Below are 18,729 nucleotides of genomic sequence, written 5' to 3'. Positions count from 1 at the left end.
ACATGGAAGACTGCTGTACAAATTGGAGAGGTATGGATTAAGGGAAAGTTGCTACAACGGAAAAAAGGATGTTTGAGTAGGAGACGACCGAGAGTGGTTATCAGTGGACCCTGCTCTTCGTGGACAAATGTTATTAGTGGAGTTTCCCAGGGTTCAGTGTGGGCCCATTGTTGTAGTAGTAGTAGGAGTGGCATGTGATGCAAGAAAGCAAGTGTATGAGCTTATGCAGCATCAGCCAAAAAAAAAAAAAAAATCACACCATTCCCTCCAAATGTCTGTCCAGTTCCTCCTTAAATTTATTCAACCTATCAACTTCTACAATGACAGATGAAAGTTTGTTCCAGCAATTAACCACCCGCAGGATAAAGGCAAATTTCCGCACATCTATTCTACATCTGTCCTTCTTAATTTCAATTTATGTCCCCTTAGGTTCGTAATCTGAACAAGTGGAAGGATCCCATCAGAATTCAGCTTGCTCAACCCATTCAAGGCCTTATACCCCTCAATCAGATCGCAGGTGCCTAGTCTCCAGCCACTGCAATTTGCAGAACTTAAGTCTCTCTTGGTAAGAGGATCCCTTCATACCCCTCACCAATCTTGTTGCCCTTCTCTGTACACGCTCAAGCAAATCCATCCTTCCTAAAATGAGACCTCCAGACCTGTACGCAATACTCAAGGCATGGCCTGACCATTGCCTTACAGAGGGACAATCACCACCTTTTCCCTGCTAGCAAAATTCCTATATATCATTGACAAAACCCCATAACCTGCCCTGGCAGCCTGTCTGCATTGCTCAGAAAACTTCATATCTGACTGCACAATTACTCCCAGATCTTTTTCATTTTCTACCACCTTAAGTGTAGTACCACACAGTTGGTATGTTTCTCTGGGGTTACTTCTACCCACATGCAGTACTTTGCATTTGTCAAGGTTAAACTTCAGTTACCACTTCTTAGCCCATATGCCAAAATTATCTAGATCCTGTTGCAGTAGCACACTGCACTGCTGTCATTAACAACCCTGCCAACCTTTGTATCATCTGCAAACTTCGACATTAAGCCTGATATACCTTCATCAATATCATTGATAAATATACAAAACAACAGTGGACCCAACACCGAACCCTGTGGGACTCCACTAATAACATTAGTCCATGAAGAGCAGCACCCACTGATTACCACCCTCTGTCTTCTCCCACTTAACCATCCTTTTATCCCTTGTAGCAACTTATCCTTAATACCATTCTGCTCCGATTTGTACAATAGTCTTCCATGCGCAACAGTGTCGAAAGCTTTCCTGAAATCCAAATATATGATTTAAAATTATTTTTTGCATCGAGTTCCTTTGTAACCACATCATAATATCCTATCAAATTTGTCAGACAAGTGGTTCCTTTATCTTTTTCCCTTAACAAACCCATGCTGTGTCTCAATTATTGCTGCAGTCTTGTCTAGATGATCCTGCAATGCACCTTTAACCAATGACTCCTTATTTTACGCGGAACAGAAGTTAAACTAACTGGTCTGTAATTACTCGTGTCACTCTTCGATCCCCCTTTGTGAATTGGGGATACATTTGCACATCTCCAGTCTGTGGGAACCTCCCCCGAGTCCAAAGATGCTCTCATAATTATGGCCAAGGGTTTGCTTAGTTGCTTTGCCGCCTCTTTTAATATAAATGGATAGTTCCATCCACCCCAGGTGCCTTTCTTATGTTAAATTAACTTCAACAATTTCTCCTCCACTTTGCTCTCAGTTATTACAAAATCATTAAGCATCCTTAATGATTTGTTGTTTTTCTTAGCATCTTTTGCCAAGGATTTCTCGTAATCTGCCTCCGCCTGCCTAACCTCCTTTGTGACCTGATTACAGACTAGCTTATATCTACCATAGACTTCTGAGTCGCTTGAAAATTTATATGCATCCCATGCATTTTTCTTCTCTGTTACGAGTCTCATTAGTTCATTTGATAACCATTTAGACCTAAACCTTGAACAATATTTCTTAATAGGTATGAAACTTTTAGTAGCATCCATGATTTATTCCTTGAATGCTTCCCACTTAGAATTTACTGTTGGTAAAATCTTCAGTTGATCCCACTGTACAGAATTTAAAAACTTTCTGAGACCACTGTACTCACCTTTACGGAAGCAAGAATCCTTTCTTTACCCCTGATGGTAATTAAATCTTTAAGTAAATCCCACATCAGTACACTGTGATCACTGCCACCTAGTGGTTCCTTTATCTGCAAATTCTTAATACACAAATGATCACTGCTGATAACCAGATCAAGGGTATTACTCTCTCTGGTTGCCTCTCGAACATGCTGCTGCAGAAAACAATCATCCAATAAATCCACAAAAGTCTGACTAGTGTGTGAGTGACCAACCCACAAGTTCCAGTCAATATCTGGAAAGTTAAAATCCCCCATTATAACACATTCCGATTTACTAGCCCACTCTATTTCTCTGTACAATTGTTCATTGTACTCATTCGAGTCATTAGGACTATAACACACTCCTACTTTTATTTTTGCTTTCACAGTGCTTATGTCACACCAAACTGACTCAACAGTGCACTGTTCATCTATATCAACTGGGTGCACTTCTTTTGATTTTATGTTTTTCTTAATTAACAGCATAACACCTCCTCCCTTTCTATCCTGTCTATCCTTTCTGTACACATTGTACTCCCCAAATTCCAGTTCTGCATTCCTTATATCTGTGTGACACCACGTCTCTGCTATTCCAACAATATCCGCCTTTGGTGTCTTGACCAACACTTCAAATTCATCAAATTTATTTACTATACTTCTAGCATTGGAATACATGAAAGCATACATGCTCCTATTCCTAGTTACCCTAACACATCCCATATACCCATCTATTTCACGATGACTGCTATCCGTCCCTGAAACCCCCAACACCCCTCGCTCCAGGTCGCTACTTATTCTAATAGAAGTTGTGCAAGAATCACCTTCACCTCTGCCTGCGGCTACTGTTAAACTATTAGTCCTTGAATCCCCCAAAGCTAGCAGTTTTCCGACCCACCTAACATTGCCTCGATAGCATCAGGAAATATTCTTGCACCCTTTCTATTTAAGTGTATCCCATCCCTGTAGAAGCAGTCTCTCCTGTTAACAAGTACAGACCAGGCTGAAAAAAATTCTATCCCTTGAGCCTTGCACAATCTTAACCAGGGCCGAATTGATCGACAAGGCTCTCATCATATACTCCCTTCTATCGTGTCTGGGCAGAATTGCAGACACTTTCAAATTCAACCCTAATTCCCGGCTTTTTTTCAACAGTGACCTGTACTTGTTAAGAAATGCTTCCTGTCTCCTACTCTTAATATCATTAGTGCCAACGTGTACAACTATACCACCTTTTGTGCCCTTAAAAGATGATATGCGCTGTACAACGTCATCAATCTTTGCCCCTGGCAGACATACCCTGGTCCTGTTCCACCTATCCTTTTACAAAGCATGTTCCCCATTTCCCTGACAATATATATTGTTTTGTATATTTATCAATGATATTGATGAAGGTATATCAGGTTTAATGTCCAAGTTTGCAGATGATACAAAGGTTGGCAGGGTTGTTAACGACAGTAAAGACAGTATGCTACTCCAATTGGATTCAGATTAGTTGGGCAAATGGGCTGAGAAGTGGCAACTGAAGTTTAGCATTGATAAATGCAAAGTACTGCATATAGGTAGCAATAACTGAAGAGAAACCTACCAATTGCGTGGTACTACACTCAGGGAAATGGAAAGTGAAAAAAAAAAAAAAAAAGACTTGGGGGTAATTGTGCAGTTAAATATGAAATTCGCTGTGCATTGTAGATGGACTGCCAGGGCAGGTCATGGAGTCTTGTCAATGATATATAGGAATTTTGGTAGCAGGGACAGGGATGTGATTATCCTGTTATACACGGCAATGGTCAGGCCACACCTAGAGTACTGTGTACAGATCTGGAGGCCTCATTTTAGGAAGGATGTAGAGTTGCTAGAACGAGTACAAAGAAAGGCAACAAGATTGGTGTGAGGAACAAAGGAGTGCTCTTACTGAGAAAGGCTTAAGTTCTGCAAACTGCAGCGTCTGGAGAGTAGGCACCTGCGAGGTGACCTGATTGAGGTGTATAAGGCCTTGAATGGGTTGAGCAAGGTGAATACTGATGGGATTCTTCCTCTTGCTCAGATTAATAACGAGGGGACACATTCAAATAGAAGAAAGATAGTTGTAGAATAGATGTGCGGAAATTTGCTTTTAGCCAGCAGTTAGTTGATTGGTGGGACAGACTTCCGTGTTTTGTTGTGGAAGTTGATAGCTTAAATTTTTTTTGGCTGATACTGCATAAGCTTGCTTTCTTGCATTGTATGGCTCTAGTAATGCTAATGCTAAAAACAAATGGAACTTTCAGCCACAATAACACATATGTATAGGTTTAATGAAAATAATTACTTATTTTTTGATGCACCATTATCAAACTTTGTTTCTTTGCTCTCTCACTCTTTTCAGAAAGAGTAATTGAGTTGGACAGTATTCAGTCTATTGCTTGTACCAAGCTATCGCAGTCTCTGGCACGGCTAATGCCTCAGGAAGAGTAGGGCCAGTGTTGATGTAATTTTCTTCATCATCACCTTCGTATCATTTTCAGAAGCTCCAGTTTCTTCATCATTCACAATTTCATTTTCATTTAAAACAGGAAACCCTTAGCATCAATATCACTTTCCATCCATGCCCTTGCATCACCTTCATCAATCTTCAAACCGAGGGATTAACTGAAACAAGTTGATCATCTCATTTAGTATTTGTCCTTCATCTCCTTCTCTTCGATTCTGCTCATCTCCTACAGTTTCTACTGCAATATGCCACAGTTTTTAATAAGCATTTTTTAAATTCTGCACGGTGAGTGATTCCCATGCATCAGCTTACATGTAGCATCCGTCCTTGGGACCGAGCTTTTTTGAAAAAGCTACAATGCTTTCTTCATTGCTTTCTGCTAAAAGTAAATGACACAAGACTTGTTTTTTGTAGATTCTCTTCAACTTTTCGATGACTCCCTGGTCCATCGGTTGGAGTGACATAACGATTGATGGAAAAAACAACCTCGAATCTGTTGTCTATTTTGTTTGATGTTTCCACTGAAGGATGAGATGGTACGTTGTCAAGGATAAGCAAGGCCTTGCACATTTTGCCTTCTCGTTCACAATACTTCTTGACATTCAGAATAAAATCATTGATAAACCATATCAGATTACAAAGTGTTATGTTTAGTTAGTACTGAATGTCGTAGGGTTTTAGGACCATCAGTGACTAAGGCCATATTGCTCCAAGTATACTGTCTGTAAATTGCATATGTACTGAGGTCAATTTTCTGTTTGCTGGACGAAAAACCAGAGTTTTACGGGAGAAAAAAAAAACCATGCTGCCCTTGCCTGAGACCAACTAACTCAGCCATGTTGTGAAAAAGGCACATAAAAATTCCTGACGTCATTGATGGAATGTGAACTGAGGTCTTTTCCATCAGTTGTGGGGAGGATGGAAATCCTACCAACTGTGCTACCTACGAGGTCTAGTTAGTATCATATGTATATTAATTCTTCTACGTATGTAAGCGTAACTTTTTTATTTTGCTAACCTGTGGATAATATTCTTCCAATTTCCACGTATCATTTAATTTTGTCAATTAGTAAGGTAATAAGAGAGTGCACATTTGTGCTTTACATCTTCATTTTTATAGCCTGTGCATAATATTTCTCAAATTTTCGCTTATTAGAATTGCCGTTTAATAGAACCAAAATTCAACTCGCAAACGTAAACACAATAACTAGTGCTTTTTTTTTTTTTTTTTTTTTTTATGAAAACCGCAAACACGAGGTATTAGAACCTACAGTACTTAGTACCGTGCTTGGGTTGGAGGCTGAGAAGATGAAATAAGATATTTATTGACATTAGATTTGAACTTCTGTAGACTGCAATTTTCAGGAAATACGTATGAAGGAAGGTTGTTCCAGAAAACAGCAGTTTGAATAAATAAATGAGGAAAATGAAAAGTTGGTACTGTGAGTTTGAAGTTGGACAGTAAATGGATGTTGGCTGGTGGCGGTACGTGTATGGACTGTTTTGAAAGAGAGAGAGCAGGAATTATAGAAGCCAATTCAGAAGAACAGTGACCATGGAAGTATCTGTAGAAGAGGCATGCAGCAGAAACAGTACGTCTATGAGACAGCAAGTGGAGAGACTCTGTTAGAGATGAATCATTAATTAACCTAACTGCCCCTTCCCAATGGAATCTAGAAGCCTCAGAGAAGTTTTGGGGGCACTGCCCCAGATGTGGGAACAATATTCCATGGCAGGGCGGATTTGCGATTTATACAGAGTGAGCAGCTGTTTGGAAGAAAAGTAACGCTGAGAGCAAAAGAGAAAACCAAGTTTTTTAGCTGCAGAAGAAGCAATATTTGTAATGTGCTTGTGCCAAGAAAGATTAGAAGTCAGGGTAATCCCCAAAAGAGATATATCATCTTGCCTAGAAATTGGAGTGTCACCAAAGTTAAGCATAGGAGCTGAAGAATCCTTTTTGCGAGATATAAGACATGACTGAATTTTAGAAGTGGAATGCAATGTGCTATCATAGGAAAAACTATGGATAGGATTTCCGGTCAATGGAAGAAGGTCATTAATATACAAGAAGAAAAGAGTGGGGGAAAGAACTGAACCTTGGGGGACACCAGCATTAGTGGAGAAGTTAAAAGACAGAGAGCTATCTACCATCACCCTCAGTGAGCGATCAGAGAGAGAAAACTGGATACCCAATTACTAAAAACAGTTGGCAAACCATAAGATGGAAGTTGTTTAAAAGACCTTTATGCTAAACACGATCAAAAGCCTTTGAGATGTCAAGAGCAACTACTTGTGTTTCACCAAACCTTTCCATTGAATTAGTCCATAAATGGGTAACATAAGCCTGAATATCACCAGTGGATCGACACTAATGGAATCCATACTGGCGATCATTGATCAAATGGAAGGTTTCTAGGTAGTTTAAGACTTGGTGGCTAATTGATTTCTCCATTGCTTTAGAAATAGTAGAAGTAATTGCAATAGGATGATAATTGGATGGGAGAGATTTGTCACCCTTTTTAGGAACTGGCTGGATATGAGCAAATTTCCAAGCAGAAGAAAAACACCTTTGGAATAAGAAAGTGAAAAAAGGTGGAGCACAAGTTTTGAGAACAAGTGGAGAAATACCATCAGGACCTGGAGCTTAAGCAGTATCAAGTTTCATCAAAATCCTTCTGACATCGTTTTGATGGAAGACCACAGGAGGTATTGAATGGAGCATGTTGGGAATGGTGGGAAGTGTTTTACCAAGATCATTAATACATGACTTGGAAGAAAAATGGGATGCTAGCAGGTCAGCTTTATCCTTGGCTGTAGTGACAACAGAACCATCTGGTTTTGACAGAGGTGGGCAAAAGTTGCGGCCAATAGCTTTGGCAAAAGACCAGAATGATCGGCTACAATTAGGGCAAGAAGCAAGTTTTCTACTCTTGGCATGTTCAAAATCTAGTTTGGACTGATTAATAACTGCTTTACAATTGTTGCGAGCTTTGGTGTAGGCAGAAAATGAAACTGAAGAATTGGAAACAAGCCAATTACGATATGCAATATTCTTCTCTTGAACAGCCTTAGCACATTTATTAGAAAACCAAGGTTTAGATAAAGGACAAGATTTTAAAGTGGAATGTGGAATAAAGGATTCCATTCCTACAAGAATAATTTCACTGACACGATCTGAGCAAACGTTGACATCAGAAGTTTTGAAACAGTAATCTGACAAGGAAAATAAATCTTGCGGGTCATCCTATTTTGCATCCTTGTAATGCCAAACAACACGAGGTTGGGAATAGCCATGAGATAAAGGCTCCATTGGAGAAGTGACAATCAACCAAGTTGTGATCTGAGGTGCCTAAAAGACCACTCACTTCGAAAGTGTACTTAGAAGGGTTGTTTGTGAGAAAAAGATCAAGCATGTTGGCTGTATGGTTAGGATTGTCCAGTATTCTTGTAGGCAAATGAACAATCTGTGCGAGGTCATTAGTAATTGCAAAACCCTCAGCATCTTGACCAGCTGGGTCGGTGTGACTAGAAAACGGAAGTCAGCTGGAGTTGTGAATATTAAAATCATCAAGGAAAATTACCTCACTGTTAGGAAAGTTGGACTAGAGAAAGTCAAGTTGCAAACAGAGGAAGTCAAAGAGCTCCAGGTGATTAGTAGGTTTGGGAGAATGGTAGAGACAACAGATGAATTTGACACAATGAGGTAGAGAGATTTTAAGCCAGAGAAGATCGAAAAGAGGAGATTCCAAATTATCAAGTCTCTGACAGGGAATATCAGAACAGACATATACACAAATACCAACTTTGAGGCGAAAAGAATCATACAGCAAATAATTTGGGCAACTGAGGTGAGCAGTAGTTGAATCAACTGATAACTGAGATTCTGTCAGAAAAAGTACATGGGGTTTGGCAGTCTGCAAGTGGAAATAGACATCATTGAGATTAGAACTGAGATTAGGTATATTTGTGAAATGAACTAGGAAGTGTTTGGGAGGTTCGGATCTTTTCGCAAATAAGCTTACTTTATTAGTTTGACAATTCATGATGTATTCAATAGTAAGAAAAAGTAGAGGTGGGGGGGACATGCTCTATGAAATAATGAAATTTTTGGATATGGTGTACACAGGCAAGAATATATCCAGAGCCTTGAAATAACGTGGCCTCGACAGTGCCCCCCCCTTCCTGCATACACACTACTCGAACTCCCTCCAGTCACTATATGGCAGAGTAGAAATAGCAAGATTATGCGCTAGCTGATCCGGAAGCCTCCTAGAGAGTTACCAATAGGTTTGGTCTGGTGTACTAACTAGTGGCTGGTCTGTGAACACTGTTTTAGAGCTGTACCCTCGAAATGTAAGGAAGATTGGATCTCGCCATGATGTCCATCATAACCTCAAAAGTTATCAGTCATACTGCATGATGGAAGAGATGGGAAAGGTTGACCAGAACTTAGCTCTGGAGACTAAACATGGGTTCCACCACTTCAAGCCTCCAATAAGCAAAATGGTGGTATTGCATCTGTTGATGAGAGTCATCTTCCACCTAGGTATTGCCTGGTAACACAGAGAGGTGGCATTCCTCCATGTGGTGTGGGTGGCACACCTCGACCCCTGATTACGTTGGTTCACACCTGGGTGGTAACGCACAATGCACTTGTGCATGGGGGTTATACCCAGGATTACTAACAGTCCCACATTGTGAAGGTGCAAGCAGAGGATTTGGCTGTCACAGACCATCCGGACTTAGCTGAAATTAGGTCCACTTGACTTGAGTGTCACCCTAATATCAGTTCCATCAGTGTTTTAAACTCCCAGGCAGTGTTGCCATTTTAGCGGTTTTCCCACTAGATTTAGCGGAATTGCTTCAGGTTTAGCGGATAAAAATATGAAATAGCGGATAGCGGATTTTTTTTTTTAGCGGGAAGAGTATAAATGTTTAGCATTTTATGTATTTTGGCAATATAACATTTAAATTAAGAAATATTCATTTAAGAAATATTAAATTAATTGTTCAATTAATTATTTAATTAACAATAAAAATAATTCATAATTGAAATAGTAGGGATAACATATTTCATAGTTTTTTTTTTATAAAGTGAAGAATCGGTTTTATATTATTCTGGATTTCCCTGAGGAGAACCCCAACAATTTTACGTAGTTATGCTCGCGGTCAAACGACCTGATCATTGTGTCATAGCATTAAATTGTTGAATCAAATCTAAAAATGTGGAAAAAATTCTAATGACGCCTTTTTTTGAAACCGTGAAGGAATGGCATTGGATAATTTTTCTTCGTCGTATTTGTTTGGCTTCCAAGAAATGCGATCCGAATTACCGACATCTCTTTCAACGTTTCTAATAACCACAGAGCAATAAGTAATAAGAGTAATAAGTAATAATTATTTCTAATAACCACAGTGTAATAATATCTTAGTATAGTCAGTCCTCGTATAGCACGATAGTTATATTCCTAGAAACCCTCGTGCAATGCAAAATCGTGCAATATAAACAACAGGCCCTATGGGAAAAATTGGGTTAGGTGCCGACCACCCAAGATTGAAGACACATTTGTAACCAAAACATTACCAAACACAATAAATAATCGTAATAAAATACATAAGTATTTTATTACGATTATTACGTATTTTTTTATTACGTAAAGGTCGTAATAAAATATTGCTAATGCTTTTGCTTCTATCGTAAGCAAACTTGTTTTTTGTTTGATTTTCTATCCAAACAGATGACAGCCGTTCCACCTCTTCCAATTCTTTGTCTTAATCTAATGGATTTTAATTACACTTTTAGTTGTTCCTGCTATCAAAGTTGTTTTTATTTTCTCCGCATTCTTTGTAATTCTCGGCATTGCCTCATTTAGGTCTGTAGCACGTGCAATATCACATGGTCTTTCATTTCGCTCAAAGTGTTTCACGATTTCATATTTTTTTCTCTATCGATAGAGGCGATAAGCCTTACCGTGGAAACCCCGGTGGGCCGGAGGCCTGTGTGATTTTGGCCATAAACCATAGTGTGAGGCCACTATAAATTTTCCCGGGTAAGAATTTTTGACCCAGTCCGCCTCTGTTTATCGATATTGCTTTTCTTTTTCTCTCTGAATCTGCAGTGTCTTCACAGGATGCTTCCTTTTCACACCTTTTAAGTATTTTACCCTCGAAATGTAAGGGAATAAAGCACAATTACAAAACGAGGAGGCACGCTTGATTCAAATAAACAAAGCTGCGCGTGTGTAGCAACTGAATAAACAACACGATAAAGGCAGAGATACACTATTAACACCTCACATTTTACTAAAGCACATTTCTAGGGGTTACTACCATAAAACAATAAAAACAATTTCCAGTTGCATTTCTGCTAGTGGAATCTGTTATAAACTGGTAGTAAACTCGATCTAATTGCATTTGCGATTATACCGATAGCTGGAATTGTGTTGGTTTTTACGTTATTATGGTGAAATGTGTTTCCCCTTCACTGATATAAAACACATAAATACATTTTCAGAATCTTCTTCATTTCTATCGTGTTGCGTTCAGTTGGGGTGATTTTGCGTTCGACTGCCATTTCTTGTAAACACAAAGGCGAATCGTGCATAAGCGAATTCGGTTCATGTTATAGAAGATATCATTCCCCTATTTATAAATCGTGTATGATCGAATTCGTGTAGTGTAAACACGTGTTATACGAAGACTGACTGTATTCTGTGCTAATAACTAAATTCAACGCTTCTAATAACTATTCACAGGTGAGTTTTAATACTATTTAAAAATATATTTGTTATATATTTTTTATATTATATATTAATTTAATTAATTAATTCGTTATATTAATTTAAATAATATGTTGTTAAAAAATTAAAGTAAGATATTTAAGAATATTATAAAGAATATATAATTCTTTACTGTTTTTATCATATTTTTACAGAATTTTGTATATCTAATATGACTTTAAAATAGTAATAATAATAATTTTTATCTGGTTACTATTAAAATATAGATAACTTTTTTTTCTAGGGATGGCGGACAAAAACAAAACGAAATATACCCAAAATTTTTGGAAAGAATGGTTAGCTTTTCCACAATTCAAAGACTGGTTAGTAGAGATTCCAGGACATTCAACTCGAGCAAGATGTAAATATTGCAAATCTGATTTTACTGCTAAAATTTCGGACATTAAAAGTCATTTAAAAACTTTCAAACATATTAAGTCAGCAGAACCACTTTCACATAATAGATCAGGCAACCAATCTAAATTAAATTTTCCCACCAAGAATTTACAAACAGTGGAAGCTGAAGCAAAGTTAAGTTTGTTTGTTTGTGCTCACTCATCAATACTGGCAATAGACCACCTTGGTGAATTATGTAAGAATGCATTCCAAGATCAAACAGCCAAAACTTTAAAAATTCATCGAACAAAATGCAGCGGCATTATAAAATATATCCTACACCCCCACTTTCAGAAAGATTTATTGAAGTCAGTGCTCAGTGGCTTTTCAAACTATAGTTTGTCACTAGATGAATCAAACGATATTAGTGTAACAAAACTATTAGGTATTGCAATTGTGTATTATCATGAGCAATTCGATAAAAGAGTTTCTACATTCTTAGCTCTTGTAGAATTAGATCAGTGTAACGCTGAAAATATTTCAAATTCAATTAAAATAATGCTGGAAAATTTTAAACTTCCTTTAAATAATCTTGTGGGCATTGGGACAGATAATGCTAGCGTTATGATTGGAGTTAATAACAGCGTTTATACACATTTGAAGTCCGATGTACCGAACTTGATATTAATTAAATGCGTATGTCGTTCTTTGCAATTAGCAGTATCTCATGCAACCCGCGAAACATTCCCTAGAAGTCTAGAATTCACGATCGCTGAAACCTATAATTGGTTTAGTAAATCCACCAGCCGACAAAATCAATTCAAATATTTATACAGTGCCATAAACGATGGTGCAGATCCGAAAAAGATAGTTCATTCGTGTCAAACAAGGTGGTTATCCATATAACAAGAATTTTAGAACAGTATATTGAATTAAAAGCCCATTTTGAAATAACTCGTTTGACTGACAAATGTTATACTGCAGAACTTCTTTATTCAATGTTCAAAGATGAAAGTAATTTAGCATATCTTTTATTTTTAAAACCTATCTTATCTGAAGTACAAAGAGTAAACAAATCTTTTGAATCAAATACTGCCGATCCTACATTATTACTACATGATTTAAACATGCTATTGTCGATGATTGCCAATAAAATGTTTTTACCAAATACACATATTGAAAGGATAGAAGAGGACATTAATAATTATTTAGACCCTAAGCCATATTTAGGTTACCAAGTTGAAAGAAAAATAAATGAATTAATAATGAATAAACTTATCACAACAACAGATGAAATGGCAATAAGAGAGAGATGCCGTAATTTCTTGATTGATTTGTATCAACAATTAAAACAACTCTTCTTCCGGACAACATAAAAGAATTAGAAAAAATATCATTAATCTCAGTTAACAATATATTAAAGCAACAAAAACCACTGATAAATTTATTACAAAATTTAAAATTGTCTGAAGTAGAAATTGAAAAAATTGAGCAACAGTATATAAACATTACTCTCGTTAAATGGGAAAACATCAACAATACAATGAAGTTTTGGTCAGAAGTTTCGAAATATCGAGATGCAAGCGGTAAAAATCCATTTAAAGAAATTAGCGAATTTGCATTGGGTATTTTAATTTTGCCATTATCCAATGCAGATGTGGAAAGAATATTCAGCAACTTAAATCTAGTAAAAAACAAAACACGCAACAGAATGAGTGTTCGCATGGTTAATGCAATCTTATCAGTACAATACGGGCTCAAAAGAGTTGAAAAGTATTGTAAAAATTTTTTTTTTACCTGAAGAAGTGCTTTGCAAAATAGGTACACAAGAAGCATATGATGAGGAGGTATTGAATTTCGAAATTAATTTAGATTTTTAGATATTGATTTTATACTAAAAACAGAAAAATAAATAACTATTTATATATACTATTTGTTTGTTTGTTTTTATTCACTACAAAGAACAAACAAATGAAAATTTTAAAAATTTGGCGGGTCAAGTGCTAAAAATAGCGGATTTTGAGTATGCGGCTAGTGGGAAATATTATTAAGAGTTGGCAACACTACTCCCAGGTAGTAAGTACAGCTTGTCTGGCATATCTGAGAGAATGTCTGCGACAACCTCAAGGCTTGCTGTAATTATTTTATGGCATCAGCATAAAAATAATAAAAATAAATGCTGGCTTGTTCGGATTACTAACGTTGGATTTTTGAAGCTCTACTGTAATTGCAAAGCCTCAGCATCTCAACCAGCTGGATCTGTGTGACTAGAAAATAGAAGCGAGCTGGAATTGTGAACATTAAAATCACCAAGGAAAATTATCTCACTGTTAGGAAAGTTGGTCTGGAAAAAGTCAAGTTTCAAACAGAGGAAGCAAAAGAGTTCCAAGTGATTAGTGGAGTTGGGAGAACGAGAGGCAACTGATGAAATTGAGAGAATGTGGTCAAAATATTTTAAGCCAAAGAAGATCAAAGAGGAGATTCCAAATTACTGTCTCTGACAGGGAATATCAGAATGGACGTATGCATAATACCATTTTTATAGCAAAAGGAATCATACAGCGAATAATTCGGACAACTGAAATGAGCAGTGGTTGAATCAACCGATAACCAGTATTCTGTCAAAAAAAGTACACGGGGTTTGGTAGACTGTAAGTGAAAATGCACATCACTGAGATTAGAACTGAGACCACATATATTTGTGATATGAACGAGGATGTGTTTGGGTGGTTTAGATCTTTTTGCAGATAAGTTTGTTCTATTATTCTGACAATTCATGATGTATTCAGAAGTAAGAAAAGGTGGCGAGGACATGCTGTATAAAGTGATGAAATTTTTGGATATGGTATAGACATGGTAAGAATATACCCAACTCCTTGACATAACATGGCCTTGACAATTCCCCCCCCCCCACATCCAAAAGCCTCCTAAAGGGTTACCACCAATAGGTTTAGTCCGGTCCGGTGGACTATCAACGGCCGACCTGCGAACGTCATTTTAGAGCGTTACTCTCGAAATGTAAGGAAGACTGGATCTCGCCATGATGTCCATCATAAACTCAAAAGACATCAATCATACTGCATGATGGAAGAGTTGGGAGGATTGCCGGAACTATGCACTGGAGACTAAACATGGGGTTCCACCCCTTCAAGCCTCCAATAAGCAGAGTCATGGTATCGCACCAGTTGATGAAAGTCATCTACCACCTACTACTGCCTAGTAACACAGCGGGGTGGCATCCTCCATGTGGTGTGGGCACCGCATCTTGACCCCTGCTTACATTGGTTTGCACCTGGGTGGTCACCTCCAGTATGCTGGGTTCCATATTTCAGGCCTTGCACATAGGTGTTATACCCAGAGTTACTAACAGTCCCATCATCATGAAGGTGCAAGCAGAGGATTTGGCTGTTACAGACTGACCAGACTTTGCCAAAATTAGGCCCCTTGACTTGAGAGTCACCCAAATATCAATTTCATCAGTGTTTTAGACTCCCAGGTAGCAAGCACAGATTGGCTTACCGGAGAGAATGTCTGTGACAGCCTCAAAGACTTAATCGGCAAAAACGTTTGTGGCTTTTCTTTTTTTTTTTTTTTTTTTCGGTAGTTGTTGGCGCATAGGCTTCTGTGGCCATAATGCACCTCCCAAGGTTTTTGCAGTACTTTGATCCAAGCCCGAGGCGGGAATCGAACCCGCGACCTTTGGGTTGCCAGGCAAGCACTTTACCCACCCGGCTAGTTTGTGGCTAAAAAAAGTTTGAAAAACCATATCTATGCCACTCCTCAGTGATGATCTGTGGTGACTAATGGCCATAAAAAATTTGCAAGCAACAAAACATATCACCTGGAGTTAGTAATTGCACTACAGCATGCTGAAAACAAATCCGTCAATATGTTCCCCTTGCACATATACAATACAGTTAACTATAGGCTTCATATACTCTGCTTTCCATGTTCTGATGAAACCTACATTAACATATAGTGTGTGCATACATGGGGAATGTCAGTTTTCCCTTTGTTTAATGTTTATACATTTTCATTTGAACAGCCATGATGGTTTACTCAGAAATATCAAACCTCAGATATGGCATCTGAAATATCATTTGGACCAGTGCTTACATCTTAATGTTCTGTGGTATCCATTCAATAGTATGACTTGTATTATGTGTACTGTAGTATAAATAAGATATCAATATCCTGGCAGTGCATATCTCCATCACATTTGCTTTTTGAATCCTATCAGCAAGAGTTTTACTGATAGGGTTTTAACCCTATCAGCAAACCAGCTGCTTACACCTTTTTATGCAATTCATCTAATTTCATTTCAACAGACTTTCTGATAATTATTACAAGAACTTATTATGGACATTATTAGATAGATATGGCATTCTGAACAAACAGAAAACATGGCTTTGTTAAGGGGAAAAATCATGTTTAACTAAAACTATTAGGCTATTCTGACACAGTTACTGATGAGCTGGATTTAGGGAACAATTTTGACATAGTTTATTTGGATTTTGGTAAAGCATTTGACTCAGTTCCTCATAACAGGTTACTGTATAAGCTTGAACAGGTTGGGATTACTGGGTAGCTGCAGGGAAGAAGGCAGAAGATTGTGATTAATGAATATTCTTCAGATTGGTGTAACACCAGGTGTGGGGTTCCTCAAGGATCAGTTCTTGGACCACCGTTGTTTCTCAATTTCATAAATGACATCGAGGAAGGGATAGAAGGTATGATGTCAAAATTTGCAGATGATGTAAAGATTGGCAGAGTCGTTCATGATCAGTGCCAAGCAGCACTCCTTCAGGATGACTTGAATAGACTGACTTCAAAGATCGTCAGAGAAATGGCAGCTATTTTAATGCTGCTAAATGCAAGGTCTTACACTTGGGGAATGGTAACCCATAAATAAATTATACACTTCGTGGAGTTGCATTAAAATCAGTGGAGGTGGAAAAGGATCTGGGGAAAAGGGATCATATATTTAAGCAGAAACTGTCACATGATTTGGCAATTAAACCATTGCCAAGTTATGTGACACAGTGAGAACTTGGTTATATCACCCAAGAGCAAGCATGTCTGACTTTTATACATAAACCAGCTCCAAATGAAGTTAGGAAGTCACATACCACTTGGAAATATTTAAACAATGGTACAAAGGGATATTCCCCATAGAGGAACAAAAGTCAAAAGCTAGGTATCCTCTTATGCCACTGGTAAAAATTTGCATAACACTTTTCCATTGTTGCTGAGCACTGTGGACTGATTTGCCATGAAACAGCTATAACACACACAAATGGAGAAGCAGCTCCAATATAAAGCATTTTTTTACAATCAATTTTTTTACACTGGCCCTGCAAAGAACAAAAATTAAAAGCTAGTTTTTTTTTTTTTTTTTTTTGTGCTGTTGGTGAAAGTTTGACAGTGTTCACTATATCCCTTTGCAGTGAAACACATCTGACAGCTGGAAAAAGCACTTGACTTTTGCATGTAAAATAACTCTGATCAAAATTAGAATGTTACAAACTAGAAAATCTTTTTAAATGGTGAAATAATTGACAAGGCATACTGAAAAAGAATTTACAGAAAAAAATTTAGAAAATCTGATATTAAATGTTTAGGTAAAATAATTCATTAAATGACATACCTGATCAATAGCACAAGGAATCAGACATGGAATATCTTTCCTTGATCCAAAAATGTGGGGAAATGATGAGCTAAAAGAAGGTGCAGCCTGTACTGCTGGGAAACTTATTTTTCCAATGCAATCACTGTCTCCAAATCCAAAAATGCCTTTAACTTGGTTAAAAGTCACACTCTTTTGAACACGTACTATATTTTGATAAAATTCTGGAGACTTGCTATTAAAAATAACATACCTTTACATCAGTATATTAATTAACATTAAAATTAAGACATCTAGAGAATACATCTAGAGAATAAATTTCTAAAAGTCAGAATTTGAAAATTAGCCAGTGTGGCCAATTAGGTTATAAAGAAAGTAGTTTAAAGATTTAGCAAAGCTTATAAGACGTGACAACAAAAGACTAGCTTTGTTGTATCCATTTAATGTAACACTAATATTAATGAGCGAGAAAACTTAAAGTTGGCTAATTGCTAATAATTGTTTTGATTTGATTTTCAAATTATTAAGTACTTATCAAAAGAATACCAGAAATTTGAGACCCCATTCCACCAATGCTTTTGAATATTTTTTATTATCAAAATATTATGTTATATAGTAAGGGTAATCAAGTTCAGTAAACTTAGCCACAAGAGATGATTTGCAAGGACTTGAAATCCAACAAAAACAAATTATTAAAGGCTTGAGAGCTGCATAAAATAATCTTCAGAAGCATAACAGACTCATTTATGAGTCTTATTTTACTATAAATATAGATTACATATGCAATAAAAATATTCTTCATTTCAACATCATTATTAATATCTGTTCAGATCCCTTCACAAGAGGTGTGAAAGTAGGTAATCACAGAGCACAGAAAGAGTGGGAAATTAAATTATTTATAATGGTGTCTAGCTTGGGTAATATATATATATATATATTTTTTTATGTAAACCCCAAACACGAGAGGTGTTAGAACCTATAGTACTTAGTACCGTGCTTGGGTTGGAGGTTGAGAAGACGAAAGAAGATATTTGTTGACATTGGACTTAAACTTCTGAAGACTGTAATTTTCAGGAAATACGTATGAAGGAAGGTTGTTCCAGAAAACAGCAGTTGAATGAATAAACGAGGAAGATGAAAAGTTGGTTCGGTGAGTTTGAAGTTAGACAGTAAATGGATGTTGCCTGGTGGCGGCACGTGTTCGGACTGTTTTGAAAGAGAGAGAGTGGGAATTATAGAAGCTAATTCAGAAGAACAGTGCCCATGGAAGTATCTGTAGAAGAGGCATGCAGATGAAACAGTACGTCTATGAGAAAGCGAGTGGAGAGACTCTGTTAGAGATGAATCATTAATTAACCTAACTG

At 37.3% G+C, this 18,729-nt stretch overlaps 1 protein-coding gene across 1 annotated transcript in view; it reads right to left on the bottom strand.

Moving 5' to 3' along the window:
* Positions 1-18,729, bottom strand: part of TrpRS (Tryptophanyl-tRNA synthetase) — a 102,422-nt gene that overhangs the window by 27,653 nt on the left and 56,040 nt on the right. Inside the window, 1 exon segment of the mRNA XM_090368861.1 lies at positions 17,387-17,600. Coding sequence (XP_090224987.1) covers positions 17,387-17,600 — 214 coding nt within the window.

This window comes from Mastigoproctus giganteus, chromosome 2, assembly GCF_048544385.1.
Source record: "Mastigoproctus giganteus isolate SK-2022 chromosome 2, ASM4854438v1, whole genome shotgun sequence".
Classification (NCBI taxonomy): Eukaryota; Metazoa; Arthropoda; class Arachnida; order Uropygi; family Thelyphonidae; genus Mastigoproctus; species Mastigoproctus giganteus.
This window is presented reverse-complemented; position numbering and strand designations above follow the sequence as displayed.